At 68.4% G+C, this 16,331-nt stretch overlaps 1 protein-coding gene across 18 annotated transcripts in view; it reads left to right on the forward strand.

Annotated features, from left to right (window-relative positions):
- BRSK2 (BR serine/threonine kinase 2) overlaps positions 1-16,331 on the forward strand; it is a 61,043-nt gene that overhangs the window by 38,657 nt on the left and 6,055 nt on the right. For 11 of the 18 annotated variants that reach the window (XR_004910360.2, XR_004910359.2, XR_004910361.2 and 8 more), the window contains 15 exons: positions 1,180-1,320; positions 2,598-2,714; positions 3,306-3,339; positions 3,507-3,575; positions 3,652-3,798; positions 4,903-4,934; positions 5,265-5,429; positions 5,563-5,660; positions 5,746-5,896; positions 7,891-7,956; positions 9,866-9,926; positions 10,647-10,854; positions 11,463-11,511; positions 14,935-15,058; positions 16,133-16,313. Coding sequence is in view for 14 of the 18 variants with exons in the window: in XM_036070732.2 (XP_035926625.2) it covers positions 1,180-1,320; positions 2,598-2,714; positions 3,306-3,339; positions 3,507-3,575; positions 3,652-3,798; positions 4,903-4,934; positions 5,265-5,429; positions 5,563-5,660; positions 5,746-5,896; positions 7,891-7,956; positions 9,866-9,926; positions 10,647-10,854; positions 11,463-11,511; positions 14,935-15,058; positions 16,133-16,313 (1,643 nt within the window). In the remaining 4 variants the exon portion in view is untranslated. Of the gene's footprint in view, positions 1-1,179; positions 1,321-2,597; positions 2,715-3,305; positions 3,340-3,506; positions 3,576-3,651; positions 3,799-4,902; positions 4,935-5,264; positions 5,430-5,562; positions 5,661-5,745; positions 5,897-7,890; positions 7,957-9,865; positions 9,927-10,277; positions 10,855-11,462; positions 11,512-14,934; positions 15,059-16,132; positions 16,314-16,331 lie in introns of all 18 variants that reach the window. The other 7 variants (XM_078057592.1, XM_078057589.1, XM_078057590.1 and 4 more) reach the window with 3 other exon arrangements.

A 16,331-nucleotide genomic window follows, 5' to 3' on the forward strand; every position in this document is an offset into this window, starting at 1 on the left:
CCAGGACTCCCAAGCCCAAGGCCACCCAGGTGAGGGAGGAGCCAGGGGCCCTCTGCCGACGAGGTCAACCTGTGGCCTGTGCTGTGCTTGGATCCTCCCTCTCGGGAGCAGGGCAGGACCCCCAGGAGGGCCCCTCCTGCCTGAATCCCACCTAGTGCCCCCTCTGCGTCTCCAGGCTCCCTGTGCTCCCACCCCCACTGACCCCTCCATTCCTGCAAGACCGGCTCTGGAGACACCCTTGGCTTCCTCCAGGAACTCCTTGGGGGTCCTGCAGACATCCATATGCACGTGTCCCGGGGGCCTTGGGGTCCCTCCCTCCCTGTAGCCCCTGTCACCAGGCCAGACATGGCATGCCCTGCCTCTCCAGCTCTCCCCATCCCGCCCTGCCCCCACCGCAGCCCTGCACCATAGCCCAGAGGGCCCTCAGTCCCTGGGCCCCTGCCAGTGACCGATGCAGCAGAGGCGAGGGCACAGAGGGGTGGCAGAGGGGAGTGCCAGGCCTCGAGGCTACTGGCCCACAGAGCCAGGGAGCCCGGGGCCCTGTCAGTATCCTCCTGGGGGCCCAGCCCCCAGCCCCTGCCCCAGTCCAGACCACCAGGCCCTGGGGAGCCGAGTGGGGGCAGTTACGACCTGCCCGCTGGGCCATGCCCACCTTTTTCCTCTGTCTTCCAAGACCCAGTGTGAGGGCCACCCCTGGGTGCCCCCAGCCCTGCCCTGCTCCAACCCCTTACTCACCCTGTTTGGAGGTCTGCCCTATTGGCCAGGGCTCCCTCAGGGCCTGAGTGTCTGATTCAGACCCCTGCTCTGGGAGCCCAAGCTGGACTAGCCGGGGAGGGCCTAGAATGGTCACAGCCCCAGCTTGCGTGGGTGTCCATGGCCACAGTGCCCCTTTAGCCTGGAGGCCCGGCCGTCCCTCAGCCAGGGGGCCAGGGGTGACCCTGTGCCTGGATTCCCCACAGCAGAGGGCTCCCCCCATGGTGGTGCCGGAAGCAGGCCTGCCAGGAGGTGGGGGGCGTGGGGCCCTCATGCCGAGGGTGCTGGAGGCTGGGACAGGCAGACGTTGGTGCCAGGACGGGGTGCTGGCCTGCAGCCTGTGGCCAGTGCTGCTGTGGCTGGGTGGCCCCAAGGCGGGCGGGTTGGACCACGTGCAGCCACCCGATGCCCACCTGTCCCCCGCAGATACCTGGTGCTAGAACACGTGTCTGGTGGGGAACTCTTCGACTACCTTGTCAAGAAGGGGAGGCTGACCCCCAAAGAGGCGCGGAAGTTCTTCCGGCAGATCATCTCTGCGCTAGACTTTTGCCACAGCCACTCTATATGGTGCGTGCCCCGACCCCTGCCAGGTGTCCCCATCCCCTGCGAGGTACACCCCCATTCCCCATGAGGCAAAGCCTCATCCCCTGCCAGGTACCCATTTCCCACCAGGTGCCCCCATCCCCCACCAGGTACCCCCCACCCCCCACCAGATACCCCCCACCAGGTACTCTCCCTCCCCCACCAGGTACCCCCCCATTCCCCACCAGGTGCCCCCTACCCCCCACCAGGTACCCCCACCAGGTACTCTCCATCCCGCACCAGGTACCCCCATTCCCCACCAGGTGCCCGCCACTCCCCACCAGGTACCCTCCCATTCCCCACCAGGTGCCCCCCCACCCCCACCAGGTACCCCCACACCCCACCAGGTGCCCCCATCCCCACCAGGTACCCCCCACCCCCACCAGGTAACCTCCCACCCCCCACCAGGTACTCCCCATCCCCCACCAGGTACCCCCACCCCCCACCAGGTACCCCCATCCCCCACCAGGTACTCCCCATCCCCCACCCGGTACCCTCCATCCCCACCAGGTACCTCTCACCCCCACCAGGTACCCTCCATCCCCCACCAGGTACTCCCTATCCCCCACCAGGTACCCTCCACCCCCCACCAGGTACCCCTAGCACCAGGTACCCGTCAACCCCCACCAGGTACCCTCCATCCCCACCAGGTACACCTCACCCCCACCAGGTGCCCCCCATCCCCCACTAGGTATTCTCCATCTCCCACTAGGTACTCTCCATCCCCCACCAGGTACCCTCCACCCCCCACCAGGTACCCCCCAGCACCAGGTACCCCTCACCGCCCACCAGGTACCCCCAGACCAGGTATCTCCACCCCACCCTTGCACTCCCCCTGTGCCCCTGGAACAGACAGCACACTTTCTATTGACCCCCCCCCCCTTTAGGAGCATCAGGAAGCTACTGCCAGGTGTCCACCCCAGGTTCCAGAAGCCCCCTCCTCAGGTTTCTCAGGGGTCCTGGGGCCAGGTCACCCTGGATTGGGGGTCCCAGGTTGGCCTTGGCCCAGAGCACTTATGGGGGGGCCCCAGGGAGTAAAGCAAAGCCTGCCTCGGGGGCAGGTGGGAGCAGGTGGTGTGACCCCAGAGGGTCTCTGTTTCTCTGTTCCCAGAGCCCACAGCTGCCAGGCAGGCGACTTCCCATTGGCTGCCTGTGATGTCACCAGGCTGGGCTGCCATTGGCCCCATGCTGTGCAGATGGGCTTTTGGGGAGGGGAGGCAGCTAGGGGGACTGGTCAGCCTCAATCCCGCCTTCCTTCCCAGCCACAGGGATCTGAAGCCGGAGAACCTCCTACTAGATGAGAAAAACAACATCCGGATCGCCGACTTCGGCATGGCGTCGCTGCAGGTTGGCGACAGTCTGCTGGAGACCAGCTGCGGGTGAGTGGCCCTGCCAGGCCAGGAGAGGGCCCGGCCGCTGTCCCCGAAGGCCCCCGCCCCGCCCTGGCCATGCCGCCGGTGGTCTCAGCTGCTCAGCGGTGGGGGGGCCTGGAGCCCCAGGAGCCCCAGGACCTTCACTCTGCCCTCAGACTTTGCTGCCAAGTGTGACGCTGGGGAGGGACCCTTCCCGTGACCGTTCAGCCCAGGCCTGCGCTCGGCTCCACGGCCCTGGAAGGCGGGTCCGGTCCCAGTGGCTGCCTGCTTGCTCGGCGGGCACTCGGCCCTGTGGTCCTTCGGGGACGTTACTCCCCTTGGACCAGGGCGGCAGGCAGACAGCCTCGGGCGTGGCGGAGCCCACAGGCTCCCGTGTCTCGGTCTCCCCCAGAAGCACACAGTAGGGACTGGGTTGTGAGGGGTGGCACCAAAGCCCCTTGAGCCTCCTGGTGGGCCCGGGGGCCTGCAGGCGGAGCATGCCTCGGGCATCTGCCCTGCTGTGGTCCTGGGGGGCAGCCCCGAGTGCAGGCGGGGTGGGGTGGCCAGGGCAGACAGCAGGTCCCGAACCCCGCGCCTGACTGTTGCTTTTGCCTCCAGATCGCCCCACTACGCCTGCCCCGAGGTGATCCGGGTAAGTGGCCCCCCCGCCGCCCTTGTCGCCCCCTGTCCCGGGGGCTTTGCCACCTGAGCCTTGCAGACCCCGGGCCCTGGCCGACTCCCCCCTACACCCAGTACCTGGGCCCCACCATTTCTGCGGAGCCCGGCCGTTCACCCCGCCTACCCCACTGCCGCCCGCAGGGGGAGAAGTATGACGGCCGCAAGGCAGACGTGTGGAGCTGCGGCGTGATCCTGTTCGCCCTGCTGGTGGTGAGGCCCCCTCCCCTGCCCCGCGGCGCTGCCCCTGTGCGCCCCTCCCCAGGTGACCCCAGTCCCCTGCCGGCAGGGGGCTCTGCCCTTCGACGACGACAACCTGCGGCAGCTGCTGGAGAAGGTGAAGCGGGGCGTGTTCCATATGCCGCACTTTATCCCGCCCGACTGCCAGAGCCTGTTGCGCGGCATGATCGAGGTGGACGCGGCCCGGCGCCTCACGGTGGGTCCCGGGCGTCCCGGAGGGGTTGGAGGGCCTCCTTCTCTCCCTTACGCCGCCCCCCACCCCCAGAGCCTGCAAGGTCCCATCTCCGGCGTCTCCTCCCGGGGCAAGGGATGGCACCTGCAGGGTAACCCCACCTGGGCCTGTGAGTGTGGTACGGGGGGCCTGGGTGTGCATGTGCATGTGAGCACATGGGTAAGGAAGCGCTGTGTGTGCGTGGCTGTGTGCGGGCACGGGTGTGGACGCGTGGTTTGGGAGTGCTGGTGTGCCTGGCGGGTGAGCGCCCACTGATGCTGACCCCTGAGTCCTGGGCTTTCCAGGGCCTGGTCCGTGTGAATAGCTCCCCACGACCACTGCTGATGCCGGGGGGCCAGGGAAGGTCTGAGGGCAGCTCTTCCTTCCGAAAGACGCCCCCAGCTGGCCGCCTCCGGCCTCCCTGGGGTTCAGCTAGTGCCGGGAGGGCGGGTCCCCAGAGCAGGGGCAGCAGGACTCCCCGGGCTGGCCTCCCCAGGACAGGGGCAGCCCAGTGCCCAAGAGGCCACCCTCGCCCACCCTCCCCAGCCAAGCTGTCCCGAGTGGAGTTGGGGGGAGAGCAGGGCTGGCCCCCAAGCCTCCTGCTCACACCTGCACCCAGCCCCTTCCTGTGCACAGGAGGGCCACCCTGGCCGCTTCCCCTGCCCTCCTCCCTTGGCCTCCTTCCCGGAGCCTGAGACCCCAGAGGTCACCTTGCTTCCGTGCTCCCTCCCTCTGCCGCCCAGGTCCCCCAGCCCTGCCTGCAGCCCCCCGGCCCTGCCCACCTTCCTTCTCTCTCTAGGTCAGCATTTTCCCTTCGACCTGGGGTAGGCAGGGCCCAGGGTGCTACCTGGGGCCTCTGGGAATGCAGCCCCTCCCCACACGCTCCCCACCCTCCACCCACATTGCCCCCCATGTCCTCTCTCCCTCTCTCCTCCCCTCCCCACCCCCTCACCAGCCCCCCCCACTCCTCCTGTCCTGCTGTCTGCACGCTCCTGTGCTCCGTCCCTCCCCGTGCTCCCGCCGCCGGCCTCCTAACGTGGGCTCCTCCATCCCTCCTCGTACTAACTCCCTGTTTCTCTTTCCTTGTAGCTAGAGCACATTCAGAAACACATATGGTATATGTAAGTAGCTCTTCCTCCCACATCGCCTGCTTTGCCTGCCACCTGTCACCGTGGCCTGGAGGGCCTGCTAGGGAAGGCGGGGGGTGACCCAGCCCAGGGCAGGCCTGCCCCCAGCCTCAGCCACTCCTGGCTCTCAAGGCCCCCGGGCCGGCCTGTGCTGGGCTCAGGCAGGATGCAGGAGGCGTGCAGGGGCTGGGCGCACAGAGAGCAGCAAGACTCGGGGCCCCAGGAAGGGGTGGGCCCCGCCCTCCCGGCACCTCGGGGTGGGGGGCGGAGGAGCCCCAGGCTGCGGAGGGCAAGGGAGTGACCCCGGGTGCCTGTCATCCACAGAGGGGGCAAGAACGAGCCAGAGCCAGAGCAGCCCATCCCCCGCAAGGTGCAGATCCGCTCGCTGCCCAGCCTGGAGGACATCGACCCCGACGTGCTGGACAGCATGCACTCTCTGGGCTGCTTCCGGGACCGCAACAAGCTGCTGCAGGACCTGCTGTCCGAGGAGTACGTTGGCGGGGGGCCGCGGCGCAGCCTGGCCGGGGGCCCCAGCGGCGCCTCCCAGGCAGGCGGCCATGGGGTGGGACCCCATCCAGGAACAGACTTGCCAACCCTTCTTGGTGCCTCTCACCCACTGCAGGGAAAACCAGGAGAAGATGATTTATTTCCTTCTCCTGGACCGGAAAGAAAGGTACCCGAGCCATGAGGACGAGGACCTGCCCCCCAGAAATGAAATAGGTATAAGGTGGCAGGGTGGCCTGGCCCCATGCTGCCCCTCCCAGGCCCAGCGGGCTGCCTTGCCCTGACCCCTGTCTGCACACAGACCCTCCCCGGAAGCGTGTGGACTCCCCAATGCTGAACCGGCACGGCAAGCGGCGGCCTGAACGCAAGTCCATGGAGGTGCTCAGCGTGACGGACGGCGGCTCCCCGGTGCCCGCGCGGCGGGCCATCGAGATGGCCCAGCATGGCCAGAGGTGCGTGCCTTCCAGGAGGACCCAGCACTCTGCCTCCTGGTGGCCTGGCCTGGTCGGCGTTGGCACTGCTCACGGGCTGTGCTGGGCCTGGCATGGCTCATCTCTGCCCCCCGGCCCTGGGGCTGGGCCAAGGCCACTGGGTGGGCCTGGACCACGCTGTGCTAGGGGCTGGGCCGGGCTGTTCAGGCTGCTTGTGCTGGACTGGACTAAGCTAAACTTGGCTGGGCTGAGTGAGCTGAGCTGGGCTGGGCTGGACTGGACTGAGCTGGGCTGGGTTAGACCGACCTGGTCTGGGGTGGACTGAGCTGGGCTGAGCTGGACTGCGCTGAGCTGGGCTAGACTGAGCTGGACTGGGTTGGATTAGACTGAGCTGGACCAGGGTGGACTGAGCTGGGCTGGGCTGGGCTGGACTGGGGTGGACTGACTTGGGCTGGACTGGACTATGCTGGGCTGAGCTGGGTTGTACTGTGCTGAGCTGGACTGAGCTGGACTGAGCTGGGCTGAGCTGGGCTGAGCTGGGCTGGACTAGACTAGATCGAGCAGGGCTGGGCTGGGCTGGACTGGGATGGACTGAGCTGGGCTGGGCTAGACTGAGCCGGAATGGACTGAACTGGACTGGGATGGACTGAGCTGGGCTGGGCTGGACTGGGCTGAACTGGGCTAGACTGAGCTAGACTGAGCAGAGCTGGGCTGGACTGGGGTGGACTGGGCTTTGCTCTGTTGGCCTGGGTTGTACTGGGCTGGTCAGGCCATCTGGAACAGGGTTGGGCTGGACTGGAGTGGACTGGACTGGGCTACACTGGGGTCAGGCCACGTTCAGAGCCGCCCAGCAGGCCTGTCCGCGCTTGTTTGGGTCACCTGTGGTAGTGTGGGGGTCAAGGACGAGGATGGAATGCTGCCCGCTCACAGGCCGGTCCGGGCTGTCCCAGCAGCGCCCCCTGGAGGCAGGAAGGGCGTCCTGGTCCTGCAGAGCCTCAGCGGACTCTGGCTGGCAAGGAGGGGCCCTTGGCCAGTCCTCATCCTGGCGCTGGGCAGGGCCTGCTTGGGGAGGGGATTTTTGCCATAGCTCTTGGACCTGGAGACCCAGCTCTGGGGGTCCCGGGTCTGGGGCTGCCCCTGGTCAGCTGGGGGCTGAGTGCTGGGGACAGCCGGGCCTCTCAAGGTATTTGCCAGGAAACAGGGCCACCATCAGGATTAAACTGGGCTGGTGGTCTTCAGCTCCCTTGGTGGTCCCAGGCCTCCCCCATGGAAACGGGCTGGCTCTAGACCGCCACGGGCCGCTGCCCATGGGCTCTGGCCCCGGGGGGCTGGTGAGGGTGGCGGGAGAAAGGTCTCTGCTGGCTGAGCTCCTGCCCTGTGCCTCGCGTCCTGCTTGTTATGGGCACCCCTCTCCCCAGCAGGCCCCCAGGGTGAGAGGCCACCTCTCTCCAGCCCACCTTTCCTGAGCCTTGCCCCTGCTCAGTGCAGGCTGAGTGCTGTTGTGGGGCCCACCACATCCTGGCCACCCCGCGTCCCTCCCTCACCCGCCTGGAGCAGGGGCTGGGCATGAGAGGCCACAGAGCCCAGTGTCCCGCTCTGCCTTCCAGGCCTGGCTGCCTCAGGGTGGGAGGAGCTGGGACGGGGTCAGCTGCAGACCGTCCCGGCGGCCCCTGGAGCGTCCCTTCCTCCTGACACCGCCTGACCTGCCGCTGCCGCTCCAGGCCCCGCTGCTTTTTCTGGCTTGGGCCACCGGCTGGGGCTGCAGGGGTCCTAGGGCTGGTGGTGGGTGCTGGGCATCCTCCAAGGCCTGCCCCCCCCCGCCCAGCAGGTCACCAGGGTGGGGTGCGCTGTGGCCCTGGCACTCTCCTGCCTGACCTCCCTCATGCCCGTGTGCCTGGCCTGGGGCCAGGTGGGCCATGCCCAGCTTGTGTGGAGCTGTGCGGAGGTCCAGCCTCCCGGGCCGCCTGGTGGGGCTGCGTCAGTAACTCTGTTTTCTCGCTTTGTTCCTGCTGTAGTAAAGCAATGTTCAGTAAAAGCCTGGATATCGCTGAAGCCCACCCCCAATTCAGCAAAGAAGACAGGTATACACCCTGCCCACCCATCCCCCGCCCCCCAGCCCCAAGGACGACGGTGGGCCTGGTGGCAGGGCTGGGCCTGAGGCGCTTCCAGCCCTCGCAGCTCTGGCGAGGGAGACCTCCAGCAAGCTGGGGAAGGGCCTGGGCCAGGCGGGCCTGAGGCCCCGAGGAGGCGTGGGCTGCCGGGGCAAGGCCAGTGGCCGGCCTACCAGGCGGGGAGACCCACTGCGCTCTCCCTGCCCGGGGACCCCCGAGCGTCTGCAGGCTGTGAGGCCTCAGTGGAAGCGGCAGCCCAGGGCGGTGGCAGGCTCCCCAGGACGTGGCAGGAGGCATGACGGTCTCAGGGGTCTCTGCATGGGGCCCGGCATTCCTGAGCCCCCCAGCCCTGCCCCTGCAGGGCCTGCTGCCCGTGGGCGACGGCGGTCAGGCCTCACCCGTTTCCCCCCCGCCTGCTCCCGGACCTGCCTGCTCACTGCTGGCCTCTTGCCGCCCCCCCGTTGCCCCGCCCTGGCTGCTCTGCCTGCTGGCCGCCTCCTTTCTGTCTCGGGCAGGTGCGGCCTGGTTAGGACGCTGTGGAGGCAGCCCCCACCCCTCTTCCTTCCACTGCTTCTTTTCTGGTTTCCTTGTGCCAAGTGACGAGCGCATGGCTGGCTCAGTGGTAGGCAGGCCCCAGGCGCTGGGCCTCACTCTTGGCTGCTGCCCGGCCGGCCTGTGGCTGCTGGGGTGGGCACCAGCCGGGACCGACGGCCCCCACTCCCTTCCCAGCATCTGAAAGCTTTGGACCCAGGCCTGGCTCTGGGCACCGTCCCGGCCGCGGGCAGGCTGGGTTGGGGGGCCAGGAGCAAGGTCAGCGCCGCCCCCTGGCTCCGTGGCTGTGTTAGGTGGAGACGCTGGAGGGCCACTGCCATGGGGCCCCAGCCCACAAATGCCGGGGCCCTGGTCAGAGTGGGCTCAGCTCCTCCCTGAGGCCCAGGGGCTGGGCCGGGGTGTGAGCGGGTGGGCGAGAGCCCTCTCGGGGCCGGGCTGCCTGGTGTGGGCAGGCCTTCACTCTTTTCCTCTTCTCTCCTGTGGCTGCCTCGGCCCCCCTCCCTGCTTCCTCCTCGAAGGGTGGCAGGTGCCAGCAGCCAGGGCTGAGCGAGCATGGTGTGTGCCTTCCCTGAGGCCGTGTGGTGTGGTGGAGTGAGGCCCCTGCCTCGCAGGGCGCCTGGTTCCTGCCCCGCCAGGTCTGCGGGCCCAGTGGGGCCGGTGGTGGACAAGGCTGGTGGTTCCAGCCAGCGCTCACCCCAGCCTGGCCTTGCCCAGGCCCCCATGGTACCAGTGAGGAGAGAGCTATGGGCTGGCGTGCTGTGGGCACCTTTGGGCCGGGCAGGTGGGCCATGGGCATGGCAGGGCTGGGCTGGTGCCCACTTGGTGGCCCACGTGCTAGGATGGGAGGCTGTCCGCCGAGCACAGGACTCGGGGCCTGTGACAGTTCAGCCTTGGGGGGTTCTGGGTGGGCTCGGGGCACTGGGGGCTGGACAGTGGACCTGACACGGGGGCTGGATGCAGCTCCCAGGAAGCGCCCGTCTCCCCTCGTCCCTCTGTCCGCCCAAGCCCCTGACAGACCCTTGCTGAAGGCTCCCGGTGCCGTCCTGGGCCTGGGCCTTGGCCATGGGACAGCTCCCACGTAGAGGAGAGGAGTCCGGAGACACGCTCTGACGGGGCCCCCTGAAGGGGCTGTGGGGCCCTCCTGGGCCCCGGGAGAGGCGGGGTGGGGACAGCAGGACAGCCCTGCATGTGGCCAGGTGTGCGCAGGACAGGGCGGCCTCCGCGGCTCTCGGCCGGGACTCCCGGCCTCTTGGAGGGTCCGCCCCGGGGAGAGAAGCTGAGAGCCGTGGCCCCTCCCGGCTGACCCGCCCCGCACCTGTGTCCGCAGGTCCAGGTCCATCAGCGGCGCCTCCTCGGGCCTGTCCACCAGCCCGCTGAGCAGCCCCAGGGTGAGCCCCCGCCCCGCCCCGCCCCCCCAGCTCTGAGAGGCCCCGCGTGCACTGGGGGGGGGGCAGGGGAGGCTCCCTGAGCCCGGGCTGGGCCCGCGCCCCCCGCCTGCTGCTGGGGCTAACTGCACGTTCTTTTGTTTTGTTTGTTTTCTCCTGTGTTATTTGTTTTCTTTTATGGCAAACGCTCCCACCCCCACACCTGCCTGTCCCGCTGGTCCTGCCCTGGGGTCCTGCTTGAACGTTTCTGGTCCTCCTGGTGCTGTGTGTGCATGCGGGGGGCGGCGGGCGCTTGCATGGTGGCTCTCGCGGACCCTCGCGCTCTGCTCCCTGCCCTCTGCGCCTGCCCTGTAGCCTGTTAGAAAGTTTGCCCTGCCCCCCCCGCCTCCCGAGAGCCCCTCTGTGGCCTGCCCCCTGGCCACCTCCGCGGAGCCTGAAGCTTGTCGGAGCGCCTCCGGGCCCGGACACGTCCTCCCTCCACAGGCCGCCTTGCGGCCCAACCCCAAGACCCAGACCTTGCCGAGCAAGGCCAAGCTGACCGACAAGCCGCTGCAGGGCACCAAGTCCAACCCACTCCCGGCCGGCACCCAGGCCCGACCCCCTGTCCCGGGGGGCCTAGGCCCCCAGCTGGCCCTGCCCCCGGGCCCGCCGACCATGCCGGCTCCCATCCGGCTCCCGACCGCCGGGACTGAACCCAACACCAAATCTGTCCCCACCATACAGGTGACCCCTCACCCCTCTCCAAGGGGTAGTCCCCTCCCCACCCCTAAGGGGACGCCCGTGCACACGCCCAAGGAGAGCCCGGCAGGCACGCCCAACCCCACGCCACCGTCCAGCCCCAGCGTCGGAGGGGTGCCCTGGAGGACGCGGCTCAACTCCATCAAGAACAGTTTCCTGGGGTCACCCCGCTTCCACCGCCGGAAACTGCAGGGTCAGTGGCGGGAAGGGGGCCGTGGGGGTGGCAGGGCCTGCCCCCTCTGCGCTGTGCCGGGACCCCGACCACGAGCAGGGCAGCGGTCGGTGTCCTCCAGGCTGGCACAGGCCCAGGCGGTGCCGCCAGACGGCTGCCCGCTGTGTGCCTGGGCCCCTCCCAGCTCCTGGGCTTCCCTTCAGCCCAGTGGCCACTTGAAGCCGGGCTGCTTGAGCCCTGGGAGGACAGCGGCCGCCAGGCGGGTGGGGGCGAGGGCCGTCAGCAAGCCCGTGGGATGGGGCAGCGGCGGGCAGCCCATTGCTGTGCTCTGGGTGCTGAGGGTCAGTGGCACTGCCAGGCCATCCGAGCCTCCGGCACAGCTGATGGGTGGGCCTGGGTGACCAGTGCCATCTGTCGGGGGGACAGCGGGGCCGGCTGTAGGCCAGAGAAGGTCTGGCCTGATTACAGCACCAGAGGCTGGGGCAGCCCCGTGGCCCTAGGCTCCGGCGGGGGCCGGGAGCCTGTGGGGTGGCTGAGACCCCGGTCACGGTGAGGGGCGGGGGGGACCCTGGTGAGGGCAGGGCAGAGTGGTCACACCTTCTCTCCCTGTCCTTCCCGTGTGTGTGCAGTTCCAACACCCGAGGAGATGTCCAACCTGACCCCGGAGTCCTCTCCAGAGTAAGTGGTCGCTGCCCGAGGCCGAGGGTGAGCTACTGGCCTCCCTCCTGATGCCCAGACGCCAAGGGCGTGGGGGGGCCCGTGCTGGACCTTCCCACATGGCAGGCCAGGGGGCCCACGAGGGCTTCGGGGCGAAGCACCGCAGCCCCTCCAGGTCCTCTTCTCCCTCTCCCTGGGACCCTGTGCTTGCCCAGATCCCCCCCGCCAGCCCCTGCCTGGGACGCCTCCTCTTCAGCACCCACACCTCTGTCTCTGGCACTTTGAACGCCAGGTTGGGGAGCAGGGTCTGCGCTGCTGAGGGAGCCGGCCAGGTCCTCCTGGCCCTGCGCCGAAGCCACAGCCTGGGGCTGGCTGGAGGCAAGGGACGGCACAGCCATGCCTCGGAGGGGCGGAGGGGCGCCAGCTGAAAGCCCCAGCCTCTACGCGGGGCGAGGCTTGGGACCGGAGCCCGAGCCCTCCTGGCAGGCGTGCTCACCCTGCTCTGGCCACAGGCTCAGCCCCGCACGTGCCCGGTCCGGGGAGCCCGAGAAGGACCAGCCTGGTGTTTGCAGCGGGTAGCCTCCAGCAGGGAGGGCTGCGCTGGGCAGAGTGGAGCCTGGAGCACAGCCGGAGACCTGGGGGCTCATAGGGATGGAGCATCTCAAGGCGGAAACATGGTGCTGGCCAAAGAGACGGAGGGACAGCCACGGGACGGCCTGGTGGGGACGCGCGTCCAGGGGAGGGTGGTGTTGTTCGAGGCCAGGAGCAGAGCAAGCCCTCAGCTGACCCTCGCCAAGAGGAAAGAGCAGGGCCCATGGGAGGCGATGGGCAGCAGATCCACGGCTCACCCGCGGCCAGTCTGGACTGGGGCGGAGACCCTGGAGCGGCCCTGCCCCCGCTCTCCCGCCTGCAGCCCTGGAGGACGCCGTGTGAACAGGAGTGGCGCTGTGGGTGTGGGGCAGGCCTCGCGAGGAGCACAGGCAGCTCCTTGGAGGCCCCTGTCGTCACCGAGCAGCAGGTGCTACGGCGCAGCACGCGGCCCCTCCCACCGTTAGTGCCCCTCGGCCGGAACTTCCTGCTGCTCTCACTGCGCTCACAGACACCCCTGTAACGTAACTGCTGGGCGTCCGGGCAGGTGCAGGTGGCCCGCAGCTTCCCATCCTCAAGTCTGTCTGGAGGCCCCGCCCCCTCCCGGGGGTCCTGGCCGGCGCCCACCACCCGGCAGGTGTGGCCGGTGCGCCCGAGCAGACGCGCAGTGGCCCGGGAGGCCGCAGCAGCTCACGCCCCGGCCCCACCTCCTGCAGAGGACGCGCTCAGCCGCGGCATGTCAGGGCTCCTAGGGAAGCTCCGGTGCGGGGCTAGGGCGGATGGCAGGTCTGAGACCGTAGGTTCGGCAGGCGGAGGTTCCAGTTTGGGTGACGTCACAGCCCTGAGTGACGTGTGCAGGTGGGGAATTCACGCTGCGGTGTGGAGTTGAGCAGAACTCCTTGGGGAAGCTGCAGCCTTTGTTCCTGAGGCCTTCACCTGCTTGGACGAGGCCCACCACACGAGGAAGCATGGTCTGCTTTACTCGGAGACGCCCGGCGGCTGCCGGGTGGCCCAGCTGACACTGAAGTCGGCCGGCGCTGCCTCTCTGGCTCCTTCAGGCTTCTTCCAGGCATGGGACTGCCTATTACGCCAGATGCCAAACTGCTGGCTGCCAAACTACAAACAAGTCATGTTTTCGGTGTTCTTCTTCGTCAAGGGAGGAGAAGCAGAAACCCCTCATGTGGGTTCCAGAACTGCCCCCGCTAAGTACTTGCTGGGCTGCCGGCCCCGTGGCAGGTGCCGGGGCACGGCAGGGAGCGGCTGGGGCCGGAGCCCGCACTCGAGAGCGCCGGACCCGGAGCGGACAGCGGGCAGGAGGGCAGGATGTGGGGAAGGAGGCGGAAGTGGCCGGTGACCAGGGGGTCCGGCAGGACGTGCCTCCCTGTCTTCACCTCTGCGCTGTTGTTGGGTCAGGATCCCTGGGCCGAGCAGAGGCCAGCTCTGGAACTGGGCAGGAAAGGGGAAGCCACGTGGTCAGGAAAACCACCGAGAGGTGCCCGAGCACCCGCCCCCACGGCTCCCGCTGCCCGCGCCGGTGGTGGAGCAAGATGCTGGGCCGGGGCCCTCCTGGGCCTCGCCGTCCGAATGGGCGCGTTCCATCGGTGGAGCCACGAGACGGCTGTCAGGACGCGTCAGCGCTGCAGCCTGGCGGACTGTTCGAGCTCAGCGCCTTAAACACCACGCGCTCCACGTCTCGGGCTGTGTGGGTCAGGCCCCAGGCCGGGCCGGCTGGGCCCTCCGCTTTCCGGAGTCAGTGGGCTGTGGTCACCTCCAGGCAGGCTCGGCTGGGGCAGCACCCGCGGCCCAGCGCCCTCGGTCGTCGGCGGGATTCAGGGCCTGTGGTCTGCTGGACCGCGGGCCTCTCCGTCACGTCAGGGGGCTCGGTCGCCATGCAGGGCAGACCTGCTAGCAAGCAGGAGACGTGGCCTTGAGTCACGTGTTCTTGGAGGGGACATCTGTCACTCATTCTGCTTAGAAGCAAGTCCCGGCCCCGTCCGTGCCCCAGGAGGCAGGATCTTGGGGCCAGCCGAGGGACGCCCACGCTGGTGTGCACCGCGGTGGGGGGCTGCAGACAGCGCAGGTCAGATGCAGGTGCGGGACAGGATAACGAGGCCAGACAGAAGACAGAGGACAGAGAGAGGCCCTGGGCACGAGTGAGGTGAGGGGCCTCGTGCAGGAGGATACACCCCTGCCCCACCTAGCACAGCACCTGGCTTGGAAGCAGCCTCCATGTCCCAGAGTGGCCCGGGCTGGGCAGCAGGCAGCTGGGCAGCCCCTGGTCCTCGAGGACGGGGTGGCCGGGGGGAGCCGGGCTGTCCCACCAGGTGGGAAGGGCGTGTAGCATCCTGGGCCCCCAGGCCCCATTGTCCATGCAGTGTGTCTCCTGTCCATTTGTCCATATGGGCGCAGAGTTCCCCGGCCAGGCCCGACCCTGTACCGCGACCTCCCACACTGCCCCTGCTCCCCACGCAGCCCCAGGGTAGGGGGCACCTTCCTCCAGGCTGCCGCAGGATTGCTGCAGAGCAAATTCCCGCAAAGCTTGGTGGCTTAAACAGGAGTAAGGCTGGGGGTCAGGGTGAGCTCTCTTTTCCTTTCTGGTGGGTTCTGGTGGGCACTGCCCAGACCCAGGCAGGCATGGGGGAATGGGGCCCGGCTAAGACTGTGGGATTAGCATTAGGGCTCTGGGGTGAGGGTGGGAGGAGTCGGGGGCCAGGGCAGGAGTTGGGGGGTGGGAGGGGAGGAGTTGGGGCAGCAAGCTGGCCCTGGCCAGGAGGGGAGGGCGGGCCTGTCCTCAGAGGCTGGGCTGACAGCATACCCTGATATGAGAAGCCCTCTGCCCGCACTTCCCTCCCCCAGGCTTGCCAAGAAGTCATGGTTTGGGAACTTCATCAACCTGGAGAAGGAGGAGCAGATCTTCGTGGTCATCAAGGACAAGCCCCTGAGCTCTATCAAAGCTGACATTGTTCACGCCTTCCTGTCGGTGAGCCTCCCACCCGTCTGGGGATGCCTGCCTGGCTGGAACCAGAGGGTCACTGCTCGGGCCCCTGGCCTGGGGAGGGAGGCCGGCCCTCGTTCTCAGCAGCCCTGGCTGTGGGAGCGCCACTGAGACAGGGAGTAAAGCACAGGCAGCTCACAGGGGAGAGGACCTCTGCCGGGTCCTGTCCCAAGAGGCCTGTCTCCATTTCCCGTGTGCGCTCCCCCCACCCCCCGGCTGCCGCCTCCTGGAGCCCCTGCCTCCCGCTGGGGCCTGGCGGCTCCCTGAGGGTGGGTCGCACTCAAGCCTTGGGTGCGCTCCGTTTGTCTTTGGGAGCTCTTTGAGCACGTGGAGCAGAAAGCCCTGCAGGTTTGCCTCCAGAGTCCTGTCGGGGGGCCTGGCCCGGTGCTGGGTCCCCGGGGATCATAACATCCCCTGCAGCTGAAGCTGCCCCACCCCCATCAGGGCTGGCACCTGCCACGGGGGTTTCTTCAGCCTGGTGCGGCCTCAGCCCAAGTTCCCCAAGGGCGGGGGGCTACCTGCCATGGCAGCCTGCTCTCCTCCTTAGGGCCCCTGGTCCGGGCCTCCCTCTCCCTGCACCTCTGCAAGATCCTCCCCTGCTCAGCCTCCCAGCATGGGCTGGGCCTTCCGACCTCTCCTGAGCCGCAGAGCCCTGTCCTAGGGGTGACTCCTCCAGGGCAAGACTGCCTCCTGACTTTGTTTCAAGGGCATTTCCCTTTGCTGCCCGTATGTCAAGTGCGTAGGGGCCCCTCTGCCCGCACTGGGAGCGGCGCCCTTCCCGAGCCCACAGAGCGGCAGGGTGTTGTCCTCGGCAATGGCCGTGTGGCCCCCGCCTCTGGAGGCTGTCACGCGGGTCCCAGCAGCTGCTCCACGGGGCCTCCTTGTGCCTGTCTCCCCCGACCCTCTCCTCCTCCACTCTGCTCCCACGTCCCAACCCGCACACAGGCAGAGAGGTACAGGCTCCCGGCCCGGCTCGCGGGGGCGGGGGCTGGGGGTGCGAGGGGGGCCGTGCAGGGCGGCCGGCGCACAGCACACTCATGCTGCCCCGCCACCCCGCAGATCCCCAGCCTCAGCCACAGCGTCATCTCCCAGACGAGCTTCCGGGCTGAGTATAAGGCGACGGGCGGCCCGGCGGTGTTCCAGAAGCCGGTCAAGTTCCAGGTGGACATCACCTACACCGAGGGCGGGGCGGCTCAGAAGGAGAACGGCATCTACTCCGTCACATTCACGCTGCTGTCCGGTGAGCCACGGGCCCAGG

Source organism: Halichoerus grypus, chromosome 11 (genome assembly GCF_964656455.1).
Source record: "Halichoerus grypus chromosome 11, mHalGry1.hap1.1, whole genome shotgun sequence".
Taxonomy (NCBI): domain Eukaryota; kingdom Metazoa; phylum Chordata; class Mammalia; order Carnivora; family Phocidae; genus Halichoerus; species Halichoerus grypus.